General features: G+C 33.7%; 2 protein-coding genes across 5 annotated transcripts in view; one reads left to right on the top strand and one right to left on the bottom strand.

The window, feature by feature from the left end:
• Window positions 1–16,841: 16,841 nt before the first annotated feature.
• LOC140753944 (cytochrome c) lies at window positions 16,842–19,701 on the bottom strand. Of its 4 annotated transcripts, none has more exons than XM_073088796.1 (4): window positions 19,572–19,701; window positions 18,839–18,916; window positions 18,184–18,292; window positions 16,842–17,373 (listed from the first exon to the last, which is right to left on the bottom strand). In XM_073088796.1, exons 2-4 carry the CDS (start codon window positions 18,908–18,910, stop codon window positions 17,228–17,230), a joined length of 327 nt encoding a protein of 108 aa, XP_072944897.1. In that variant the 5' UTR covers window positions 18,911–18,916; window positions 19,572–19,701; the 3' UTR covers window positions 16,842–17,227. The 4 variants fall into 4 exon arrangements, with proteins under 4 accessions (XP_072944897.1, XP_072944898.1, XP_072944899.1 ...); XM_073088797.1 differs by having other exon boundaries at window positions 19,490–19,644; XM_073088798.1 differs by lacking the exon at window positions 19,572–19,701 and adding an exon at window positions 19,449–19,518.
• A 718-nt stretch (window positions 19,702–20,419) lies between these two features.
• LOC140754173 (cytochrome b5 reductase 4) overlaps window positions 20,420–22,498 on the top strand; it is a 104,108-nt gene continuing 102,029 nt past the window's right edge. Inside the window, exon 1 of the mRNA XM_073089125.1 lies at window positions 20,420–20,705. The gene's annotated coding sequence lies outside the window, so the exon portion shown is untranslated. The remainder of the gene's footprint in view (window positions 20,706–22,498) is intronic.

Here is a 22,498-nt window from a genome sequence, read left to right as displayed (position 1 = left end):
TTGCCTATACAATTTCCAATCAGCGCCCCTAGCGGATTGTATCAGAACTATAGTGTCAGTAACGTAACATTAAATGTCTAAATTGACAAAATGGCGCTTTATGTTTTGTCTCTCTTTTTTGCGAACATGTGAGGTAGACAAAAAGACTTGAGCACTTACTTATTGTTACGTTTAATCAGTCTACTAAGCAAATGGAACAGAATAATGGATTGAGTAAACGTAACGTAAAATTGTGGGATGTTTTGAAAACTCATGGTAAGAGTACTGAATAGGCAGCGGACAAATACGATTACCCACAAAGCAGAAATCTGAATTATGATGTGATTTTTAAGGTTAGTTTATCCGTGTCTTTCGTCTTTGTGTCTATAACCACTGCCACATAACTAAGAACTAATCAGCTAGTTATAAGTATAGATAACGTTATTTATTTATTCCAAAAAGTAAAAGTATATGTTTGTCCATCTTTTAGTCTTCACTTCTGTACGTACCAATCTTGGAAACTATTAAACTTATTTTTTTTAAATAGTATGTACTTTTAATGTAATATAGAGAATTTCAAAGACAGGACAGGTATTTTTGATTCTCAAATGTTTGGAGTCGCTGGGAGAAATAAAAAAAATCGTAACTTATAAAAAATTTAAGATATCGTTCGGCATTAATTATTTTTATTACTGAACATTTTAAATGTAAAGAGCTTCAAAAAGCAAAACAACCGGCACTTTCCGACACTTGTTAATGACACGTCAACAGGCCTTTTAAAGATACAAAAGAATTTAAAACCACCCAAATGGCAATTTCTTTCCTTTTTAATAGTTATAAATAATTCTATGTGACCATTACGACGAGACTATGTCTATACAGGATTCAAACAATGGTAAGGTGGTAAGGTGGTACGGTGGTAGAACCCTTTGTGGTTCGACTCCGGCGGCACCACCGCCACACCATTTCTACCTAATAACAGCAGTGTTAGGCGATGCTGTGTTCCGGTTTGAAGGGTGTGGTAAGGGGGACATACTTTTCCGAGGCGTTCCAGCTTAGTCCTCAGGGGGTAGCGGCGCTGTGGTCGACCTCAGGTAGGAATATCTAATCCTAGTTGGGCTTTATTACACATGTCCGTGGGCGGCAATAGCCACTTAACATAAGGTGGACTGCATGCTCGTCTGCTACTCTCCTATATTAAAAAAAAAAACAGATATTGTACTACTAATAAATTACCTTTAAGAACTCAGCGCCACTTATCACACCTAATCTTTTAAGCTTAAACCTAACCATACATACTCAAAAAGCATTGAAATATAGGTATTAAGCGGTTTTGGAAGTTAGCTTGAACTTACTACATAATAACATGTGATTTATATACAGTAAGATAATATTTATTACAATCTTTACAAGCTTTATTAGTTTTGTAAAGAAAACTATGTAACTATAGAGACATGTTTTATTCCATTATGTGAACAGAGGTGTTTAATTGTTATTATTATATTATTTATTACCACGCTATTATTAGCTTGACCTGATGTATGTATGAATCTTGGAACACGATTTTTACCCACTTTGAACCGTCCGATGAATTTAAAATTTTGAACAATTATCAAGAACCGATGACAATACACGATTTTAATAATTTTATCCCATTCTCCTCATCAGGATCGTCAGGAATCAGCATTAACGATTTTCCTTGTGCGATTTTAGCGTGGTTTTTAGTTTTTAAAATATAATTATGTAAATATACATTTACACTGTAGGTTTTCCAATAAAACAACATACTTTCCACTTTAATGTATTTTAAATACATTTTGTTTGTTCTCAAGTGATCATGATAAAACAACGATAGCCAGAACGAAATCAAAAACAAACACACCAAGGAGAAAACCGATGAAAGAAAATAAACCAACAACGGGTTTTTCAATCGCGTAATAAAAACACTAGATGGCGTGTCGAATTTTGAAAGAGCCTCGTTAGCCGCGTGACAATTTGTTCTCTCTAGGGATGGCGATTGTTTCCGAAAAATATCGATTCTTGAATCGATTTGAATCGAAGTGCAATAAATCGATTCACAAAAAAATTGAGGCCCAAAGTATCGATTCTCCAAAAATCAATCTTCGATCTTTTCAGCTGAAAAAGGGCGATGATAGATTCGTTTCCGTCAGCAAAAAAATATCTACAACACATTCAACCAACTTCGAAAAGATCGACTTTCGATTTTCTAGGATAAAAGATCGATTCACTGAGTCGATACATTACTGAAGATCGTTTAAAATAATCGATTATTTTGGTTAAAAAGATCGATGCTTCGATTAATCGATCTCAGATCGCCATCCCTACCTGACAATTTGTACGCTCCACGAGAACGCATGTCCAATTACGAGGAGTGACGCAACGCCTTTGTTACAATAATTTGCCTGCCCATTTTAACGTCCTTTCTGATTTAGAAATTATGTCAGCAATATATGGAATGAAGATTTTTATTAAGGTATTATTTCACGATGAGTTTTTTAGAGTTCCGTACCCACAGGGTAAAAACGGAACCCTATTACTAAGACCTCGCTGTCTGTCCGTCCGTCACAGGGCTATATCTCCGGAACCATAATAGATAGACACATGATTTTTTTACAGAGAATGCATAACGATAACCGCTATAACAACAAATACTTAAAATAAAATGAAGTTGAATATTAAAGGGGGTCTCCATACAACAAACCGATTTTTTTCGGCATTTTTTGATCTAACTGTTAAACCGTACTAGGAAGACGGTTGAAATTTTTACAATCCGTTTACTAATAACTGGTTATAATAAATACAAATAAGAACCATAAAACATATTTTAATATAGTTATTTTAATTTTATTATACGTTGCTTACGTATCATTCTACATCACCCCAACTCGATCTATTGTTGTGTCATATAAGTAAGTATTGTTAAAAATAAGTAAAAAATAATGAACATTTGGTGGTACGGAAGCCTCCATGTGCGAGTTCGACTGTTACTTGGCGAATTATTAGACAATAATAAATAATAAACAATAATCCGAAAATTGTCGCGATATATGTATTGATATTGTTGGTAGTCGTTAAACTTAACGGAGGTTTTATGATGGTAGAAACCTTCATGGCTGGAGACCGAAGAACACTGCTTAATAACGGTGTTAAACGTCAGTTTGAAGGGCGTCGTAGGGAAGGTACTTAAACGAGTTAGTTTATTAGTTCTCAAAGATAGCATATCAAAATGAAAAATTTAAACAAAAAAGGTTTTTAAAAACAAGCTTTTGTGTCATTTTATTATGTAACGGGTACGCACGATATGCGATTTAAATTTCTTTATTGCCGATATTTCGATCCAGTTGCATGGATCGTGGGGAGAAACCGTTGACCAAGTACTAGTGGTAGATTAATCTATCTACCCTACGTCTAATTCGTTTTTCTTTTCTAGGTTCCATATCACGACACACAACACTAATTGTATACTTACGCACCGTACCTTACAATACCTGTGACGATCAGACCAATTTTGATTTACTAACTTTATATTTGTGTATAAACTTCTTATATTTTACAACTACAAGTACATTAATATGAGAAAGGAGAGACACCTGTGCTCAGCTGTAGACTTTCAGCCATAGAAATATATGTGAAAACAAAATTAAATTTTAAGAAGAAAAAGTCGACTCTACGTCTTTTTGATACAAAAAGTGAATTTTCATTACCTTAAGTGTTGGAAACAATACAGGAAAAACGTTCGATAGTATTATCCCTCATCATCTGAAATGAATTTCAGCGGCGTTTGATCAGAAAGTTCAAAGGGAGTGAATAACAAAGCGAAAATACATAGAAACAATAATGTATTGATTTCATCGACTGAGACTAAAATAATGAAATAGTTAAACTGATAACAAATAAGGAATTTGATAAGAGAATCAAAAATGCATGTCGCAGCGAAGTAGCCTAACTAGCCGTTTAATAAACAGCCTAGCCTCGTTACTAAACGGCGCCTTTAATGTTATCCTGAAAAGTAGGCCTAATGACTAGTATCGATGCCATTTAACAAATTTCCCAGTGTAGTCATTTAAATTTAATTCTACTTGCAATTAATTGGACTTTTATAAAAAACGCAAATATTATGGCATTAATTTAACAGAACAAAAAATAAAGAAAAGGGGAGAAAGAAAATATAAGATAGAAAAAAAGAACATGAAATGTGCATCTAACTATTTTGTGATTGAGAGTATTGAGACATTTAAGTATTTAATAGACATACATGTTATCAAATGTGTTTTGTTTTCAAAACGTTGTTAACATCTTAGGAATATATAGGCTGAAGTTAGATGTAAATATATACTTGTATACGTAAAACGATACATGTTAAAGCATATCCTGGACTTCAAGATATTTGAAAATAAAAAACATAATTTTGGCATAAAAAAAATTCTTGAGCAGATCTCGAAAGTTAATATAAGTACATACCGTTAACATAAGTACAATGGAAGTTTATAGAACGTGCAGTTTTAAACAATAAAAACCACTTTTGTAGAACACCCATTGTTTTTCTTTTTAATAATTTCTGCTCTGAGAATTCACAATAGGCCGATATTGGTTTACTACCCTTGCAGATAAAGAACTTTGACTATTTTCATATTTATTCTGCTCGTAAAAGCAGGGTCGACTGGACCACTTATATAATAATTTAGATTAAACGTATTTTTCTATTAAAATCGAAATTACAAAAAAATGGTGAAGGTAGTCATATTTTTAGCATTACTTATTTCATTTGGTAAGTTAAGAATCCTAGTATTAAAATAATTATTTATTTACTTTGATTTATTTTGTCCAATAACACTATACATCATTTTTCTTTAGTTTATTCAAAGAATGAAGACGACTTTAGCGGATCTAATTTAGCTTCGGGCGAAATACAAACAAAATCGGATGAAAATATTGTTCATCCTAATAAAGATCTTTCTATTGAAGAAAAACGTGTTACAAAACCATGCACAGTAGATGTTTATCTCTCGAGCAATAATGACGAATCAGAAGCTTCAACCCAAAAAGACGCTGGTGTTAAAACGACTTCCATTAATAATTTAAATGCAATAAATAAAATTCCGTCAAATTTAATTAATTTTGAAAGTATGACCGGTAGCAATGATCCAACTATAAATAAAGAAAGCAAAAAGCGTGCAAGTATTGATGATATACATGAAGACACACTTCCTAAAAGGCGTCTATTACTTGGAATAAAAGAAAATCTTACTAAGCTGCAATCAGAAGATAACAAATTGTCTCGAGATAAACCGCTACATGATGAAGATAACATATGGAATCATCGCAATAATTTATTTGCAAACATAGATGAAATATCCAATAGCTTTGATTCGGAAAAAATTAAAAAAAGAGATATAAATGAATTGTCAGCTCAGGAAGCTATAAGCGAAGATTCAGTTGAAAACAAATTCATTGATCCAGCAATTGGCAAAGGTATATACGACATGAAAAATACAAAAGTTATGTTACTGGAAAATACCAGAGTGTGTTATGCTTGTAGCACTATGAGTAATCCAACATGCTGGTCTCCGGACAAGCAAACGACTGTAAAATATTGCCAGAAAGGACATCAGTCTTGTTTGACGACAACTTTTCAACACAAAGGTATGTATTGTATATCCAACATTCACCAATATTAAGTTTCCTTCTACAGCAAAATAAAGAAATACAATAACAGGAATTATGACTAGAACTAGTGTAGAAGTAAGTTGGAAGCTTCGTTTTAGGATATTTCCCTTTAAATTGTTTTTTTTTTTTATAATATGAGAGTAGCAGACGAGCATGCAGTCCACCTGATGGTAAGTGGCTACTGCCGCCCATGGACATCTGTAATCAACCCCAGATAGGATTAGATATTCCTACCTGAGGTCGGCCACAGATGCGCCGCTACCCCTGAGGACTAAGCTGGAACGCCTCGGAAAAGTCTATCTCCCTTACCACACCCTTCAAACCGGAACACAGCAGCGCCTAACACTGCTGTTATTAGGTAGAAATAGGTGTGGCGGTGGTGCCGCCGGAGTCGAACCACAAAGGGTTCTACCACCTTCAGAAATTCACCAGGTTCTTCACCTTCTTTAAATTGTAAATTTTAAACCAAACCACAACAATAATTAATAATAATGTTATTCGGCAAAACATACGATTTTTTGTTAATCATAAAAAAAGAAAGATGTTGTATCATCACCCAAGGAGTTATCCAAATCCATAAAAAATCCAACATCAAGCATAAATAAAATCAGGAACCAACAAGACTACATAACTGCCATGAGACAGATATATCTGACGATACTTTTTTTATAATATAAGATTAGCAAATGAGCATGGTACGTGGCTACTGCGACCCAAAAAAATCTGTAAGCAACCCCAGATAAAATTAGATATTCCTACCTGAGGTCGGCCACAGATGCACCGCTACCCCTGAGGACTAAGCTGGAACGCCTCAGAAAAGTCTGTCAACCTTACCACACCCTTCAAACCGGAACACAGCAGCGCCTAACACTGCTGTTATTAGGTAGAAATAGGTGTGGCGGTGGTGCCGCCAGAGTCGAACCACAAAGGGTTCTACCACCTTCAATACATATTTCTACCTAAGGTCAGCCACATATGCGCTTGTACCCCTGAGGACGAAACTGGAACGCCTCGGAAAACTACGTCTTCCTTACATACCCTCCAAACCAAAACATATCAGCGCTTAAAACTGCTGTTCATTATTAGTTAAAAATAGATATGGCGGAGGTGCCACCGGAGTCGAACCACAAAGGGTTCTACCACCTTCAAAACTGCCCACAAATCACAATTTTCTTTATTTATTTAAACGCACAGCCGTGCGTCCACCAAATTTGGGGAATGCATACAATTCCAGGCAATGTGTATAATTCAAACGATTAATTATGTCTTTATTTTTATTACAGGAACTTCGCTCATAATCCGAGACTGTGGCAGCAGTTGTGAAAGCCAAAACGCCAAGGAGAAATACAGCGCTTGCACAACGTGTCATACTGACCTCTGCAACGGTGCTTCAACTGTCATTAACACCAGTGTTGCTATGATTGTCCTTCTTGGAATATTATTCAGCAGGCAGTAGATATATTATTTGATGTATATATTTTAACAAATTCAACTGTATTTATTAAAGGACCTTCCTTAACTCTTATTTTTCAAAATAAACTTTCCAATGTCATTAAATAGGTACTTGTACTTATTTCTTGCTATTTCAATTAAGTTAAATATAATTAAGTTACATAAATCGAAGTAAAACGAAACCTAAGCAAGTTTTGGGGTAAATCCCTCAAGAGAGTCCTCCACAATAAAGGAAAAATATGCAAATTTCAACGGGTTAACTACTTTTACGTTTTTTTTTTTCAAACAGTATTTTTCACATTTACCGACAATCCTTGCACTTAACTAATTACTAAATTCTGTATTGAAATCATTTCATTTGACAGACAAAAGGCTCTTTTTATTCGGAATGTAATTAGGGGCCCCTCCGCTTCTTCTTTTCTCCATGCCTTCAAATCCGGCCCGCATTCACTCACAAATTCACATTATACCTATGGACATTAAATTATGTTAAAAAGGTTATTTAAATCCTACTTGAATTAATATAATATTTCTTTAAAGTATGTAAGTTTATATACATTTTATGATATAAACTTGTATACAGTTACAACACATAATGTATGTACTAAACTTCATCTGTAAGGAACATTACACATGCGCGACAGTTCTTATCGACAACTTTCGCTCGTTTAGTAACTCCCTAAGGAATCGACGATCGACAACCAACACTCCATTCTCCATTTCCGCTACCCAGTCATATAAATTGAGGGGAACTGTAAGGCGTAGTTTGATTTTCACTCCTGCGCCTCAATTTTCGATAGGAAATAGCTATCTGATAAAACATTAAACCCATTTTTGGAATGAATAGAGAGGGGAAATGTTTTAAACCAATTTATGAAGTAAGGTATCTATTAGAAACGGGTTAGGAGATAATTCATCATCATCAACCCATTACTGTCCCACTGCTGGGCACGGGTCTCCTCTCAGAATGAGAAGGATTAGGCCATAGTCCACCGCGCTGGCCAAGTGCGTATTGGTAGACTTCACATACCTTTGAGATTTCTTTTTTTTTTATAAATCTCTTAGGTATGCAGGTTTCCTCACGATGTTTTCCTTCATCGTTTAGCAAGTGATAATTAATTTCTAATGCACACATAAATATGAAAATCATAGGTGCGTGCCTGGGATTTGAACCACGGACCCCTCGATCGAGAGGCCGCGTTTCTTAACCACTAGGCTATCACTGCTTACTATATTATAGCATATTTTATTCAACTCGATTATGTTTTTTTTTGATTGTCATTGTTGTCAAATGTAGCAGCCGGCATCTACATCCTCCCACCGAATGACAGAACAGCTTCAGGCTGGAAATAGGCGCGGCAGTGATAGATAGATATATCTCCCGAGTAGTATCTATCCTTCCTTTGAGCCATACTGCCTATACCACCTTTCAAATTTTCATATAATTTGAAAAAATCTTTTAAAACACTGGCAACATTAAGTTATATGTAAAATCACGCGCGACTAACATGCTGATAACACATGATATGGATATCACTTCCGCGTTCGCTAAGTGACGTCGTTTGAGTTCGTTATCTATGTTATTATTAGCTATTGATATGTACTTAATGGGTATTTTATCTCATCGACGTAAAAAATGACGTGGGATTTCCTTTGGGAAGTTGTCATTGACGCTCATTATTTTGCAGTCACTTTAAATTCATTATTTTTACTCGTTATGACTAAGATGGAACTCCTTACAATAATTTATTATTTATAGCAGTAGCAAACAAGCTTGCAGTCTACCTGATGGAAGTGTTAACTGTCGTCCTAGAATAACAATAATAAATCCCAGATAGGATTGGAACCCTACATTTTTTTTTTATAATATAGGTGTAGCAGACGAGCATTCAGTCCACCTGATGGTAAGTGGCTACTGCCGCCCATGGACATCTGTAATCGACCTCAGATAGGATTAGATATTCATACCTGAGGTCGGCCACAGATGCGCCGCTACCCCTGAGGACTAAGCTTGAACGCCTCGGAAAAGTCTGTCTCCCTTACCACATCCTTCAAACCGGAACACAGCACCGCCTTACACTGCTGTTATTAGGTAGAAATAAGTGTGGCGGTGGTGCCGCCGGAGTCGAAGCACAAAGTGTTCTACCACCTTCAATTCGTACTTTCTTCAGTTCTTTTACGTGAACTCGGCACTAGAATTGTTGGTTTATGAGGATCAAGTTGAACCGCCTCGTATAAATCTCTTCCTTACCACACCTTTCAAACCTGAAAACAGCAGCACCTAACATTGCTGTTATGAAACATAAAGAGATGGTGATGTTGCCTTCCGGAAAAATTCTGCCGCCTTTATACATGTATCCTTAATTCCATAAGCAAATTATTTGTCTTACCACACACTGCATGAACACACACAATGTAAAAAATGCAGATAATACCTACATAAAGTCAGAACTTAAAGAACTACATTTTGGTAAATAAAAAAGGTATGGCAATTTGCCACGACGTATAAAAGTTTTAAGGTAATGACTAATGAATGACAATTAAAAAGAACACGACTTCAATGTATTATATTGGTACCTCGTAGCGTGATGCGAGCGAAATATAATTAACCACATTATTAAATATATCACATATATAATATATTATTATTTGTGATTCTGTTAACATAAGAAATTAACACTGTTTATTGCTTCATGCCACGTTGTTAAGTTTCTTATGTATTTTAACATGTAATGATAATATACGAACAATAAATATTTCTCTAGACACTGAGATTACTTCATAGTTGGTTCAAATAATATTTAACTTGTGTTTCTAGACCTATGTTTAGTTATTACCTGTTTCACAAGTTCTCAGAAATGGCAATACAGCTACAATTCATTTCAGTAAAGTGGCATAAGGTGATTTCTTTTATTCAAAATATTTGCCGCCTCTAAATGTGCCGCCCGCAAGCGCACATTTACTTTGCTAGGTCTTTCAATAGAAAATACGCATTAAATAATATGAAAAGGCTGTAATTTATGGTTTTGCCGTTCCCAAAAAAGTGCCGCCCGGGCAAGCTTCCCCCTCCGCCCCTAGACCGCTATGCCTTTACTTGATGTTGGGTAGAACTGGGAAGGCTTACAGAAATTCATGAGCCGCAGTGATATGACTTGAGATTAATGATGACGATTACTTAAAATTTTTGGAAACATTTATCACCTAAAATAATGAAACTAAAATGAAGTAAAAGCGTTGTTTTATTAACTTTTTCGTAGATGTAACGAAATGCGATCTTTTGGTTCATTGAACTTAATTCAGTCGGCGTAACGTGACAAACATGAAAACTCGATGTTCCAACATTTCTCCATTTTGTTCATAATTACATTTTGTCGGTCTTCAGAAGTGAGCAGCTTGTGCAAAAGTCAAAGATATATCTCAATAAATATAGTTCGAAAAACTAAAAAACACGCTTTTATGATCAAATCAAATAAAAAGTAGAAAATAATTTTCAATCTAGGAATCAATTAAGGAACAGTAAATTGTATAATTCTGAAAAAAGCGTAGAGTGCTCCACTTATCAATTTTCAAAAAGCACCCCAGCAAATAATAATAAAAATGTATTCAAATTGTAATACCTAGATTTACTCGACAACAGAATTCTTATACAAAGGTACTTAATACACGACCGAAACAATAACGAAGCCATTTAAAATAATTGTATTGTAAGCAGAGCTGTAGCGCTGTAAGCAGTTTTAGCAGAAGAAAATGTAGCAAAATTATAAGCATTGAGTGTTTTTGCTAAGTATGAAATGTCAGCGTTTGGTTCGCTGGATCTTTGATCTCATTCAGCTCACGGAAGCGCAGCGGGTTCCGCTTGCTTCTTCACGCGTGAAAATAACTTTTTTATAATAATTGCTTCATTATTTAAAACAACATTTTAGTATAATTTTAAGCCAGAAAATGGTGCTTAAATATTAGTTGCACATCAATCAATGAAGATTAGGTATTTACATGGAATGGTTAACAATTAGGTGTTAACCGTAGATGTTAACAATTTGTCAAACCTATTCCTGATTTAGTTCTCATCATCAAATTATTTGCTTGCATGTTATCATTTAATTGTGACTAATACCTATTTGTTAACGTAATAAAGTATTTTGAATTTGAATTTGAATTTGAATACCTTTACAGATTTCAACTGTGAAACTGCCCATAAACTACATTCATATTCAAGTTATTATTAAACAGTTACTTGATTCCGCAAGTTAATTACCTATCTGATACTATGTATATTGAGTTAATCAATTTTAGTATTATGATACCCAACCGGAATTTTGTTTATCTTTTCAATCTCCTTCCAATAGCCACTGTCTACTTTCGCCACTTTCGCAAATAACGCCTAAAACAGTAAAGCTTCGCCGAATGGAAAGGAATGTAAGCCAAATCCTTAATTAGTAATGTTGTTCGAGGGTTTCGAAACAATTAAAGGGCGCAAAGGAATACCTTGGATTACACAAATAGCTAAAGAAAATTTACTACCTACGGACCATTATCAGAACCCAATTCTAATTCTATTCTCTCTTTGGCTAAAATGGCCTTTCTTATTCTGAACACATTCTGATAATCGTTTTAAGATATCCACAAGTTTTTCTCGCACATAAGGATAAAATATAATAGACCCTACATGAACGAGATATTGTTATTACATTTTAACTACCATTTTTTTTTGTTATCGAGGGGGAAACCTTCAAAAGGTACCCGGTGCCGTGGGAGCGACACAGAGTTATTTGGGATTCTTACCGCACTAAAAACCCGGGATCTTCAAAGGAACGCAACCGAAGTCCTCTTAGCGCGTTGTCCCGTCGGGCTCCGCCCAGGTGAGCTTGACGCTCGCCACACCGTCTGGTGCGTACGACGGTATGCGACCAAACATATAACACATATAAAAATTAAAATTTATTGTGTGTCCTGAGTCCTTAAGTCAGAATAATTAGGTACCTATGTGTAGGTGAAAGGAAAGGGGACTTTTTGTATAAACTTGTATATAATGGTTTATAAAGAATAAAAACAGGAAAAGCAATCAATATTTAATACCTACAAGCAAAAAGAGTATAGGTACTCGTACTTCGGCGTGCTTATTTGGTAACGGTAAATTTTGTATATATTAATTATCTCATTAAAAAGTTATGTTCAATGGATATGTGATCAGATCTTCATTAAAAAAAGAAAATGTTTAAAAATTACATAACTATTTGACTAAGGCACAGCCCTTTTACTCTTTACATACAAAATATTACAATACATCTGGGAAATCTTACGCAGATAAGTGTAAAAACTGTAATTCCACAGAATTCAGCCAACGTTATCGGCCACTGGGCGTAGTTAAGAAACTCTTTCTTAATTTCTTTTTGTTTGAGGTTACTTTAGCCGAAACAAATAAAACTTTGGGCGATCGTAATACTTATGCATATTTAATGGATTATTTTTATTAACTTTATGAACTTTAAATTTATTCTGCGAAGAGTATAATGATTTATTGACAAACCGACCCATTTCTTATAGATTTCTCTTTAAATTAAGAATAAAGATAATTGTATAACTTTTTTTTAAACATAAATAAAAGTTTAGAAGTTAAAATTCCATTATATAGAAAATTAGTAGAGGCAGTATGGTTCTAACAGGGTGATGCAGTTTTTGTGTTTCGTTTGAAGGTCGTGAACGACGCATCTTTGACTGCCTTATTTAGATATAAAGTAAATCTCCATATATTTTCCTTCACTTTTAAAGCAAATTTGTCTTCTTATACCTATAAGACTGAAAAATGCCGAGGTCCACAGTTGTATCACTGCCTTTATACTCGTAAGTAGGCGTAATATTTTCTGTCGTCCTTATTTTGCGAGTTTCGACAAGGATTTCTAAAAATAAGTCAAGTGTCATTCCCTAGGGAAATCAAGCAAAAGTCCGACCTCTCGTCTTTGGCGTCTAGTGAGTTCCTATAGATACCTACTACATTTGTTTGATAAGATGACGTTAAAAAATTGGGCAATAATCTTGAAATTTCTTCAACAATTTCTCGCAAAATGAAATGTTCGGGTAGATTATTTAAGAAACAATCTCTACGACAGACGATCGACAGTTACATGAAATCCTAAGTTCTTGCTTCGATAACTAGCCAAAAACGCATGATGAAGTGATAGAAACAAGGCTTGATAACTCACATAATAATATGTTCAGACTGCCTTGAAGGAAATATTAGATCAATCGTAAAATAATCTATTGCAAAAATTCTAACAGATACAACTACCTAGTTATCTAATTTATCTATCTATTTATCCTATCGCTCCCCGACCAGGTGGACCGACGACCTGAAGAAGACGGCGGGAAACCGCTGGCTTCAAAGGGCACCGGGTGGAGTGGTGCCAATTGGGGGGGGTCTATGTCCAGCAGTGGACAAAAGGCTGATGGATGGATGGATGGGATTTATCCTATCAATAAATCGTATTCAATAAATTGTGTTTTTTTAGGCACTTCTATTGATGACAATTTAATATTGGCTATCTATCTAAATGGCTACTTATTGAAATTAATGAATGTACATACCTAATTACCTATTTATTAATAATCATAATAACAATAATTTCCTTGGGTATTGTAAGGATTATTAATTAGCGTTCTGTGATTCGTTTTTGTCCACCACGTCAGTGGGAAACTCATTTTCTCCGTAAACGAATGAATGTAAGACAAAATGGCGTATTTGTTATCTGTTATGAGACAGTGGTCCTCTAGGATTTATTTATCTGAGCGACTTTAATCTCAAAGCGCCGGGCACTGAAGAAAACTTAATGACAAGACAAAGGCCTAATTACGATATTAGAACTTAGAAACTGTCTTACGAAGTTTAATCTTTATCTTTATGTGCCTATTATCTCTTATGGTCGTAATCTTATCTTTATATTAATAATAATTAGACACAATACAAATTAGACAGGATAATCTATTTAATGTTAAAATACGTACTTATTAAATAAACTATTTTTTTTACTATATTATGTAGTACTCGTATGTACCTACTAAGTTGAGTAGGTTGAACTGTCCTGTGAGATATGTCCTATGTCATGTCCGATGGATAAGGGTGTCCATTCACCAATTGATCAAACGACGATCGAATATTGATCGATTGATGTAACCCGTACAGAGGATCCAAAGTACCTGGGCACCCATGTTTTTCGGCAAGTACCTAAGTAGGAAAGTAAATAAAAATAGGCATATAGGCAGGGATTTACTTCTGAGTTGTGACTTGTGACTGACTCGTAGGCTACTAAACGGATTATCGGATTTTTTCATGAAGAGATATTATTATGTCGATAGATCATCGTACATTATGTAGTAGCACACACACTGGGACACACTGAAAATCAGTGGCCGTGGTTCGCCGCGGTGAGGCTGAGTGTGGACCCTTTTGTTAAATTTTACTGCAGTAATGTTCTGATTTGAGAATCATGTTTACTATTAATTATGTCATATAATGTTGTATTATTTACAAATAAATATTTCTTTCTTTTTTTCTTTCTAGCATGGTATAGGTCAATGTCAAGAAATAATCATTGTAAATTTTGTAAACAAAAAACAAAGATTTTTAGAAGAGCTAAAGTTGTTCGAATGACATTGCAATACGTACCTAGTAAATAGGATCTGAACATCACCCGTTCGGCAGATACAAGATAATAAAAAAATGAACAAACGTACAAGATACACACAAAAACATACCTAACCCTTCCTTGGCAGTAGGGAAAAAGCAATAGAAGGGTTTTAAAAAAATCTATTCAAAAAAGTTTGCTTTTATCCTAATAAACAATCCAGATTGAATTGCGTAAATTTACATGTCATAAAATAAGATTATTAAATAAGAAATACACATATATAAACAACATTAGATACTGGGAGCTCGAACCGTCCAGCAAGCAACCCCGGGAAGGACGACGGTATATGTGGTCGCATACCGTCGTAAACACTAGATGGTGTGAGAGGAGCCAAAAGTGCTCCCCCAGGGCAGAGCCCGATCGGGGTATTGTGCTTGGAGGACTCCGGTTGTGTTCCCTCGGAGATCCCGGAGTTCTCCATCAAGCGTTGAGGACGACCACCGGGCGAGTTTTAGTGCGGTAAAAATCCCACATAACCCGGCGTCGCTCCCACGTCGTCGGGTACCTTTTAAAGGTTTCCCCCTCTTAAACAAAAAAAAAAGGTACATACTTCAAAAAGTTCACTACTTCTTGTAAAGCGATATCTAAAGTTACGTAGATTTCGTGAAATATATCTATTGTGCTGTTAAGTATAACTTTCTTACCGTTACGTTTCCATTGTTCATAAAATCCGAATCCTAAGATATCTATTCAAGAAATCTTCCTCAAAGGCAAATGTCTCCTTTCATTAATTTGCCGTTCGCTAACTAATGACGATTTTGCTAAAGGCCAAGGATAGTTAAGATAAATGATAGCATTGTGGTTGTTACTTTGTTTGCTATTGTTTTATATATGCAATGCTTAATTTACTTAGATGCTATATTTTTTATTATATGGCGAAATGTAAGCACCTGCTTAACATTTGCACCTCATTTTTTATCTAAAATTTAAATTTCAAAAGTATGTTGGCAATTTTGGGTTTATTTTTCTATACCCGGCAGATAAGTAGAAACTATAACTACCTTATTTCCATCAGATATATAAAGTAAGAGTACAATTCGTAATTATGATAAATCTTCTTTATAAAATAAACTCACGAATTACATACATAGCACATTGTGCTGCCATCTAAAAGATTAATTAGAACACCAGTTGACATTTGCATGTAGTTAGTAGGAAAACTGCGAGAAAAATGTTGTAGATGGCACTTACTTCGCATACTATGACAAAAGGGGAAAGCGATAATTAATGTTGCCATCTTCGAGAATTTTAGCATTAACACTTAACAGGACTTGCAAAATCGATAAAACGTTCGTCCCTCAGACTAAAGAACTTATAAAATATTCGAGAAAATATGTACAGGTAAACGATATTTAGCTGTAGAATATTTAAAGGTAAATAATTCATTCTACCAGAGTTCATCCAAGTGGCATGACAAAGCTTAGATTGAATTAAAATGGGAGCAACACTAGAGTCGTTCCCCGGGAACGTGAGTTAATTTGAAAATAATAACGTCCTTTCATAAAATGTCCCTTTTAACTCAGTTTGTAATTACCCTATTCTCCAGAATCCAGATTGTTTCTGTTAAAAAAAATCATTATCATTGCAGAAACATCCCCTAAATTAAAAAAAATGTTTCGGAAATATCATTCATGGTTGCATAACCAAGGTGCCGTGCCCTCCATAAATTTCGGGATAGTACGCATTTCACAAAAGGTTAATTCTATTTACGACTTTATTGCGGCGATGATTACTGAATATCCAACGTTTAAGATTATTACTATCAAATCCTGATCCTACAAAAATTCGGACAGGACTCCTTATGAAATGTTACGCCAATGAATGGTTTCGTAACCTATTTACCATAGTGATCAAAGGGTATTTTCCATGACGTAAGCCCAAAAGTTCCACGAGAACTCATCACTAAGCTGACGCAATTTTGTACAACATTTGGGATTTCATTCATTTATCCTTATCTTCTCATAGGTAAATATATAATGTTAAATACTTATAAGGAAATTTCCACACATTGGGATTTGGTGTTATGGTTCATAAGCAAAATAAAAGGAACATAAAATCCTTTATTAAAAATTGTCATAACATTAACAATGGTAACATTTCATAAATTAGGTATACTTTTTATCGAATAAAAAGCTAGTCAGGTCATCTATTAATAATTTAATAACATTAAAAATCACTCACATCATTGTTATGCCAGGCAAAGATTTTGTCTCAATACAAGTGACCCTTGTACTCACAATACTCGCAATAATTATCAACTATTAATTAATGAATAATGAGGTGTAAATCCTAATGTCTTGTGGCATACACATAAATATGTTAAATAATGATGATACTGATTGGGCTAAGAAATAAGAAGCACACTCCAATAATATAATGGAACATACTCCTTATTTTTTTCGTTAATTTTCCTAAGATGATTGTAATTACTTAGTGGCCTCTTTTAAGTAGGCAATGAGATCCGCGCGCTCATTGGCCTTCTTCAAGCCAGCGAACACCATCTTGGTTCCGGGGATATACTTCTTTGGGTTCTCCAAGTATTCGAACAGGGTGTCTTCATTCCATGTGATACCTGTAAAACATAGTGAAAAAATCATATAAAATGCTAAAAATGGTTACACTTTACTTATCTTATCTAGATTACCAGCTTGAATCATTTTTATAATCTGTGGCTCTAAGTACATGTTATCGATACATTCCTCTACTTGTATAATCTCAACAGGAATGTATTATATAACAATAGTAATCTGTTTTAAGACAAGAGTATACTATGTGCATTATACATCAATAATATTTTCTCATAACATCACACCTTTACAATTACAATTATATAACTGCTAAAAATCAACAAAGTTGTAATTGTGAAGGCGAGTATTACCCATAAACTAATAAGAAAAAATACTTTTAAGTGACATAGTTTATGGACTTCGTGGGGATACCTATGGTTAATAAAAATAAAATTGTGGAAACTTTCAAATCTAAATAAAACAATTACTTTAATTTGCTTAATCTAATGCTAATATCATGCTGTGTGCATTAACTTATGTACATACTTATGTAAGGTCTACAACTTAATATAATATAGGATATGTGTTTGTGTGTGATGCATTGTTTCTTTTGATACAAAATGCAAAATGCAGTCAGCTGCAAGTTATCTCAACAAAGTTATACATTATTATACAATACATACATAAGTAGTACATCACGAAGTATGTCACGAAGAAAATATAAGCTATAAAAAGGTTTTATAAAATGACCTTTGAAACAATTACCGTTCAAACTGCAAATATTATCTTTTAATTGGCCATACTATAATCGACGACCTATTAACATACATGTAGTATGGAGTTTATCTATATTTTATATTATGCAATGTGCATACCTTTGGCTTTGTTGGCATCCGAGTATGAGAAGCCGGAAGCCTGGCCGGTTTTGCGGCCAAAGAATCCATGAAGGTTGGGGCCTACTTTGTGCTTGCCACCAGCCTCAACCTGTAAAAGATAATACAATCATCATTTATAGTAAAACAAGCTGTTGTTCCAGTCTTGTGCACAATATTTTTGATTAATGTTCTCTTTCTGGTGAATCAGTTTAATTGATAAACTGATGGCAACCTTCAACAATGATGAAAAAAAGTATAATATAATTTTAAATTATAATTATATTACATATCAGTATATAGTTATAATACAAAAATTTAATTAATGATATTATTTAGTATTATAGTATTAGTAAGTATACTATAGTAGGTATAGTATTAATCATAGTAATTATAATTAATATTAATGACATTTAAAACATAAGTATACAGTTACTCAATAAAATTAAGTCCCTGGAATTTCCCAACATACATAATTCAATTAAATTGATAAGTGTTACTAAGCACAAATTTAATAGCGATATAAATGTGTATTGATAAAAACTAAGTTTAAATTAGTTAAGTGATTATTTTTTCGCGCGCTTTTTTTTCAAACTACTTCTAATGTGGGTATGTATTTTTTATAAATAAAACTGTGTATAAAAAAGAAAATACTTACAGTATGGCATTGAGCACACCTCTGCACGAAGATTTTCTTGCCATTTTCAGAGTTGCCAGCAGGTACGCCCATCTTGAACTGGAGGAAAGAATACGAAAATCATTTTATAGAAACGAACTTCACAGGAGAGTTACATGATATGCAAAATTAAACACATTGATGCAAATTTTCATTGATAAAACCAATTATATAACAGTGCAATCTGTTCACATGAACTATTTCACAAGGTGATCGATATTTTTACACGAGGAGCACGTAATCTTTGATATATCACCTGGCTTACGAGGAAATCTTCAGATAAAGGCTGAATTAAAACAATTATCTATTTAGGATTAGAATTAGGCCAAGGAGACTATGACTTCTATGCAGGTCAGGATCAATGTCAATGGGAAATTCAAGGCATAGGTGTCGTAAGTATTACGTAAGCGTGTGCAGTTGTATGTAATACAATGAATTCCATTGAAAAGATTTTCCACGAAACAATTACCTAACACTCAAAGCTGCACAAAATTTATGAACACTATAAGGAACACCAGGATTTACCCTTTTTAAGGTTATTACATCTCAATGAAAGGTATGATTCATGTAAAATAACGTTAATTTTACTTACGAATAATAATTACACGTAAGACTTGAAAAAATCCTACTTACAATTTACGCTTCAATAAATTTAAAAATAGGAATTTTGTACGTCTGCCAAAGCTCGAAAGACACAAAAATGATCAATACGCACGTTGCCAATTCAATTCACCCTCCCTTTCTTTGGCGCTGAAATCACAAGACTGAGTTGCGACGAATGAATGAACTAACTACTGCTACGAAGCATTGAATGAAACTCGATGATACCCTATCACAAAATTATTTTTTCCCCATAATGTATCTGATAATTTGATTAAAGTACTGTGATAATATAGAATCTACGCCAGAACTACAATTTGATCATCGTAAAGATAATTCTTATTTTATAATTATTATAATACGGAAGAGATTGTTTGTTTGTTCTACTAGTTTGTGAAAGTGAAAAGTGTGATAATTTATATTTTGTATGGAGCCCTATCATACTTAATTTGCAAGAAAAACAGCCGTCTGCTTTATTTGACATTTATTAGATGACTCGTGACTGACTTGTTTGACATCACATATTACTAAATTTATAATGAAAACTTCTCGGTAAAATACAAAAAGGTTGATTGTAGCTTTTAACATTATGCAGCATGTAAAACATAAAACTATTATTGGAGCATTATTCCTTCTCTTAGGACAATTTATGCACTGTACGCATACTGCGAAATAATTGGTATATTTCTATAAAGTGCCAACATTAGAATGAAATGAACGATGCTGGAACTGCAGAAATTATAATCGATTAGTTGTTACTAGAAAGTATTTCAATATAATGATTCTTAATTAAATAAACAAAACTCCAAACAGAGGTAAAGCCAATAATAATAAAAATAGATCGAAAAATTGCATACTTTTTACTCTGTCCTTCGATTTTTCATGTTTTTTTTTATCTGTATTAAAACCACCAATATGATGTCAAGTGAACGTTGGAATGTAAAGTCAATTATGCACTTCTGACAGTTTAGACAGTGACAATTGACAGCTAAAGTCAAAATTTCGTTTTTGCCAATCTGATGAATCTAATCTGACCAGTTCTATTTAAACTTGATCAAATTAGGTGTTGTATATTAAAATTACTGTGCTTGTGATTATAAAAACTCAACCGATGCAAGTTTCATCGAAGTAATTGATTTTTTTGGACATAACCTATACGATTTAGTTGTTTTAGTGGAAGTGAAATCTGATATTATCAATTAAGACTGTGCTGATGGTCATTGCATGATCTTAAAAACAGAAAGAATCGGTAAGTTTTCGTGGAATATAAACTTTTTATGGACGCCTTGCTTGATTTTGTCTATATTTTTGGTTATTGTTTTGTGTTAGTCCTTATTGTTTCCCTTATTAGCAGATGTAACGGACTGGTGTTAGACCTCAACTAGAAGATATTTAAGGATATGCGTTAAATATGGCTAGAGCATCAGTGGTACTAAGTTTCCATGAGATACTGCTTCATCATTCGGACGTAGAGCTGTTAAAGGGGCCATACTGGCTCAATGATACTATAATCTCATTTTATTTTGAGTACTTAGAAAAAGTGGTTTTTAGTCAGAGAAATGACTTACTCTTTGTATCGCCGGAAGTGACCCAGTGCATTAAAATGGTGCAAGCTGAAGAAATAAAGATCTTTCTGGAGCCCTTATCAATTGATACAAAGAAATATGTGTTTTTTGCTCTGAACGACAATAACTCGCCAGATATGGCAGGCGGTTCACATTGGAGTCTTCTAGTTTATTCAAAAATGGAAAACACCTTTTTTCACCTTGATTCATCATCTGGGAGCAATCATAGCGTCGCTTGGGATTTTGCCAGTCATTTAATGTCATACTTTTCAAAAGGAGGTAAGGCTTTTTATTATAGTGTGTGTCTAATACATAATCAGATTCATTACACTTACATAAAAATACGGAATCTTCATTTAAAAAAATATTTAAAAGACACACTATTCATATATTCATTTAATTTCATAAGACATGGTCTAAAGCATTATTGTTTTAGGGCATATAAATTTCGTGGACAAGGAATGTTTACAACAAAGCAATGGGTATGACTGTGGAATCCATGTCATATGCAACACCCAGAGGTTGGCAGAACATGCTCAAAGTGGACGACAGATCGGTTCCTGTGACATGTTGATCAAAATTAATCCTAGTGCTAAAAGGAAAGAGATACTTGCAACTATCCAGAACCTAGCAAATCGTAAATAAAGTATTTAAATGTTTATTCGTAATTGTTGTAAATCCATCATAATTGTTGAATTTTGTTTTGTTGTTAATTATTTCACATTAAATGTATTTAATGAAGATTGAATTTTATTAAGTATGCATTATTTCATAAAAATAATTCAAAAAATATTGTGGATACTTTTAATAATTGTTGTGTATCCATAATTTTAATTATTCAATTATAATTGATGAATATATTCATTCAATATAATAGTAATACTTGCTGTTCCATTCAAATTTTTCAAACTAAAAATAAAACTTAAAAATAGACTAGTATTGATTAACTGTCTATATAATTAATATTTTGTATTTTACCAGAGTTTTAAAATTGTAGATCAAGTTCTCAATTTTATTGCCTCATATCTAATATTGTCGTATTACTGTGATGTTAACCTTGGTTTCAATTTATGTGGATTGATTCTAGCCAATGACGTTTCATTTGACAATATACTCTAATGATGTCATGTGCCATATGTTATCCATAAATAATTCCACATATCCGTACCACGCGTGAATATGTTGATATGTCGATCTACTGTACATATATTTATGTACATTATTTTGTTTTAAACATAATAAACATTAGGATTGTTTAATAATTTTAATTTTAATTTTAATTACCGTACATACACAACTTGTCAAATTTTAAAATAACCCTCTCACAAAAGAGTACAAATAGCTGCAATGAACATTGTGCATTTTCAATTTATTAACTTATTCACGCGTGGTAAGGATATAATGTCTGTGTGTACATTTATCTTATGTTATGTATATATATGCATGTTTTATTGTTAGTGTTCAGTTGTTACCCTAT

Source organism: Epargyreus clarus, unplaced genomic scaffold (assembly GCF_041222505.1).
Source record: "Epargyreus clarus isolate Ecla_fem2 unplaced genomic scaffold, WU_Ecla_fem_2.2 ptg000027l, whole genome shotgun sequence".
Taxonomy (NCBI): Eukaryota; Metazoa; Arthropoda; class Insecta; order Lepidoptera; family Hesperiidae; genus Epargyreus; species Epargyreus clarus.
Note: the sequence above shows the minus strand (reverse complement) of the source record. Positions and strands in the feature narration are given on the sequence as shown.

Coding starts and splice junctions, on each gene's coding strand:
- LOC140753944 (XM_073088796.1), bottom strand. CDS start 18,910: ATGGGCGTACCTGCTGGCAACTCTGAAAATGGCAAGAAAATCTTCGTG. Junction 18,293..18,838: donor GGTGTGCTCAATGCCATACT/GTAAGTATTTTC, acceptor TATCTTTTACAG/GTTGAGGCTGGTGGCAAGCA. Junction 17,374..18,183: donor GGATGCCAACAAAGCCAAAG/GTATGCACATTG, acceptor TATGTTTTACAG/GTATCACATGGAATGAAGAC.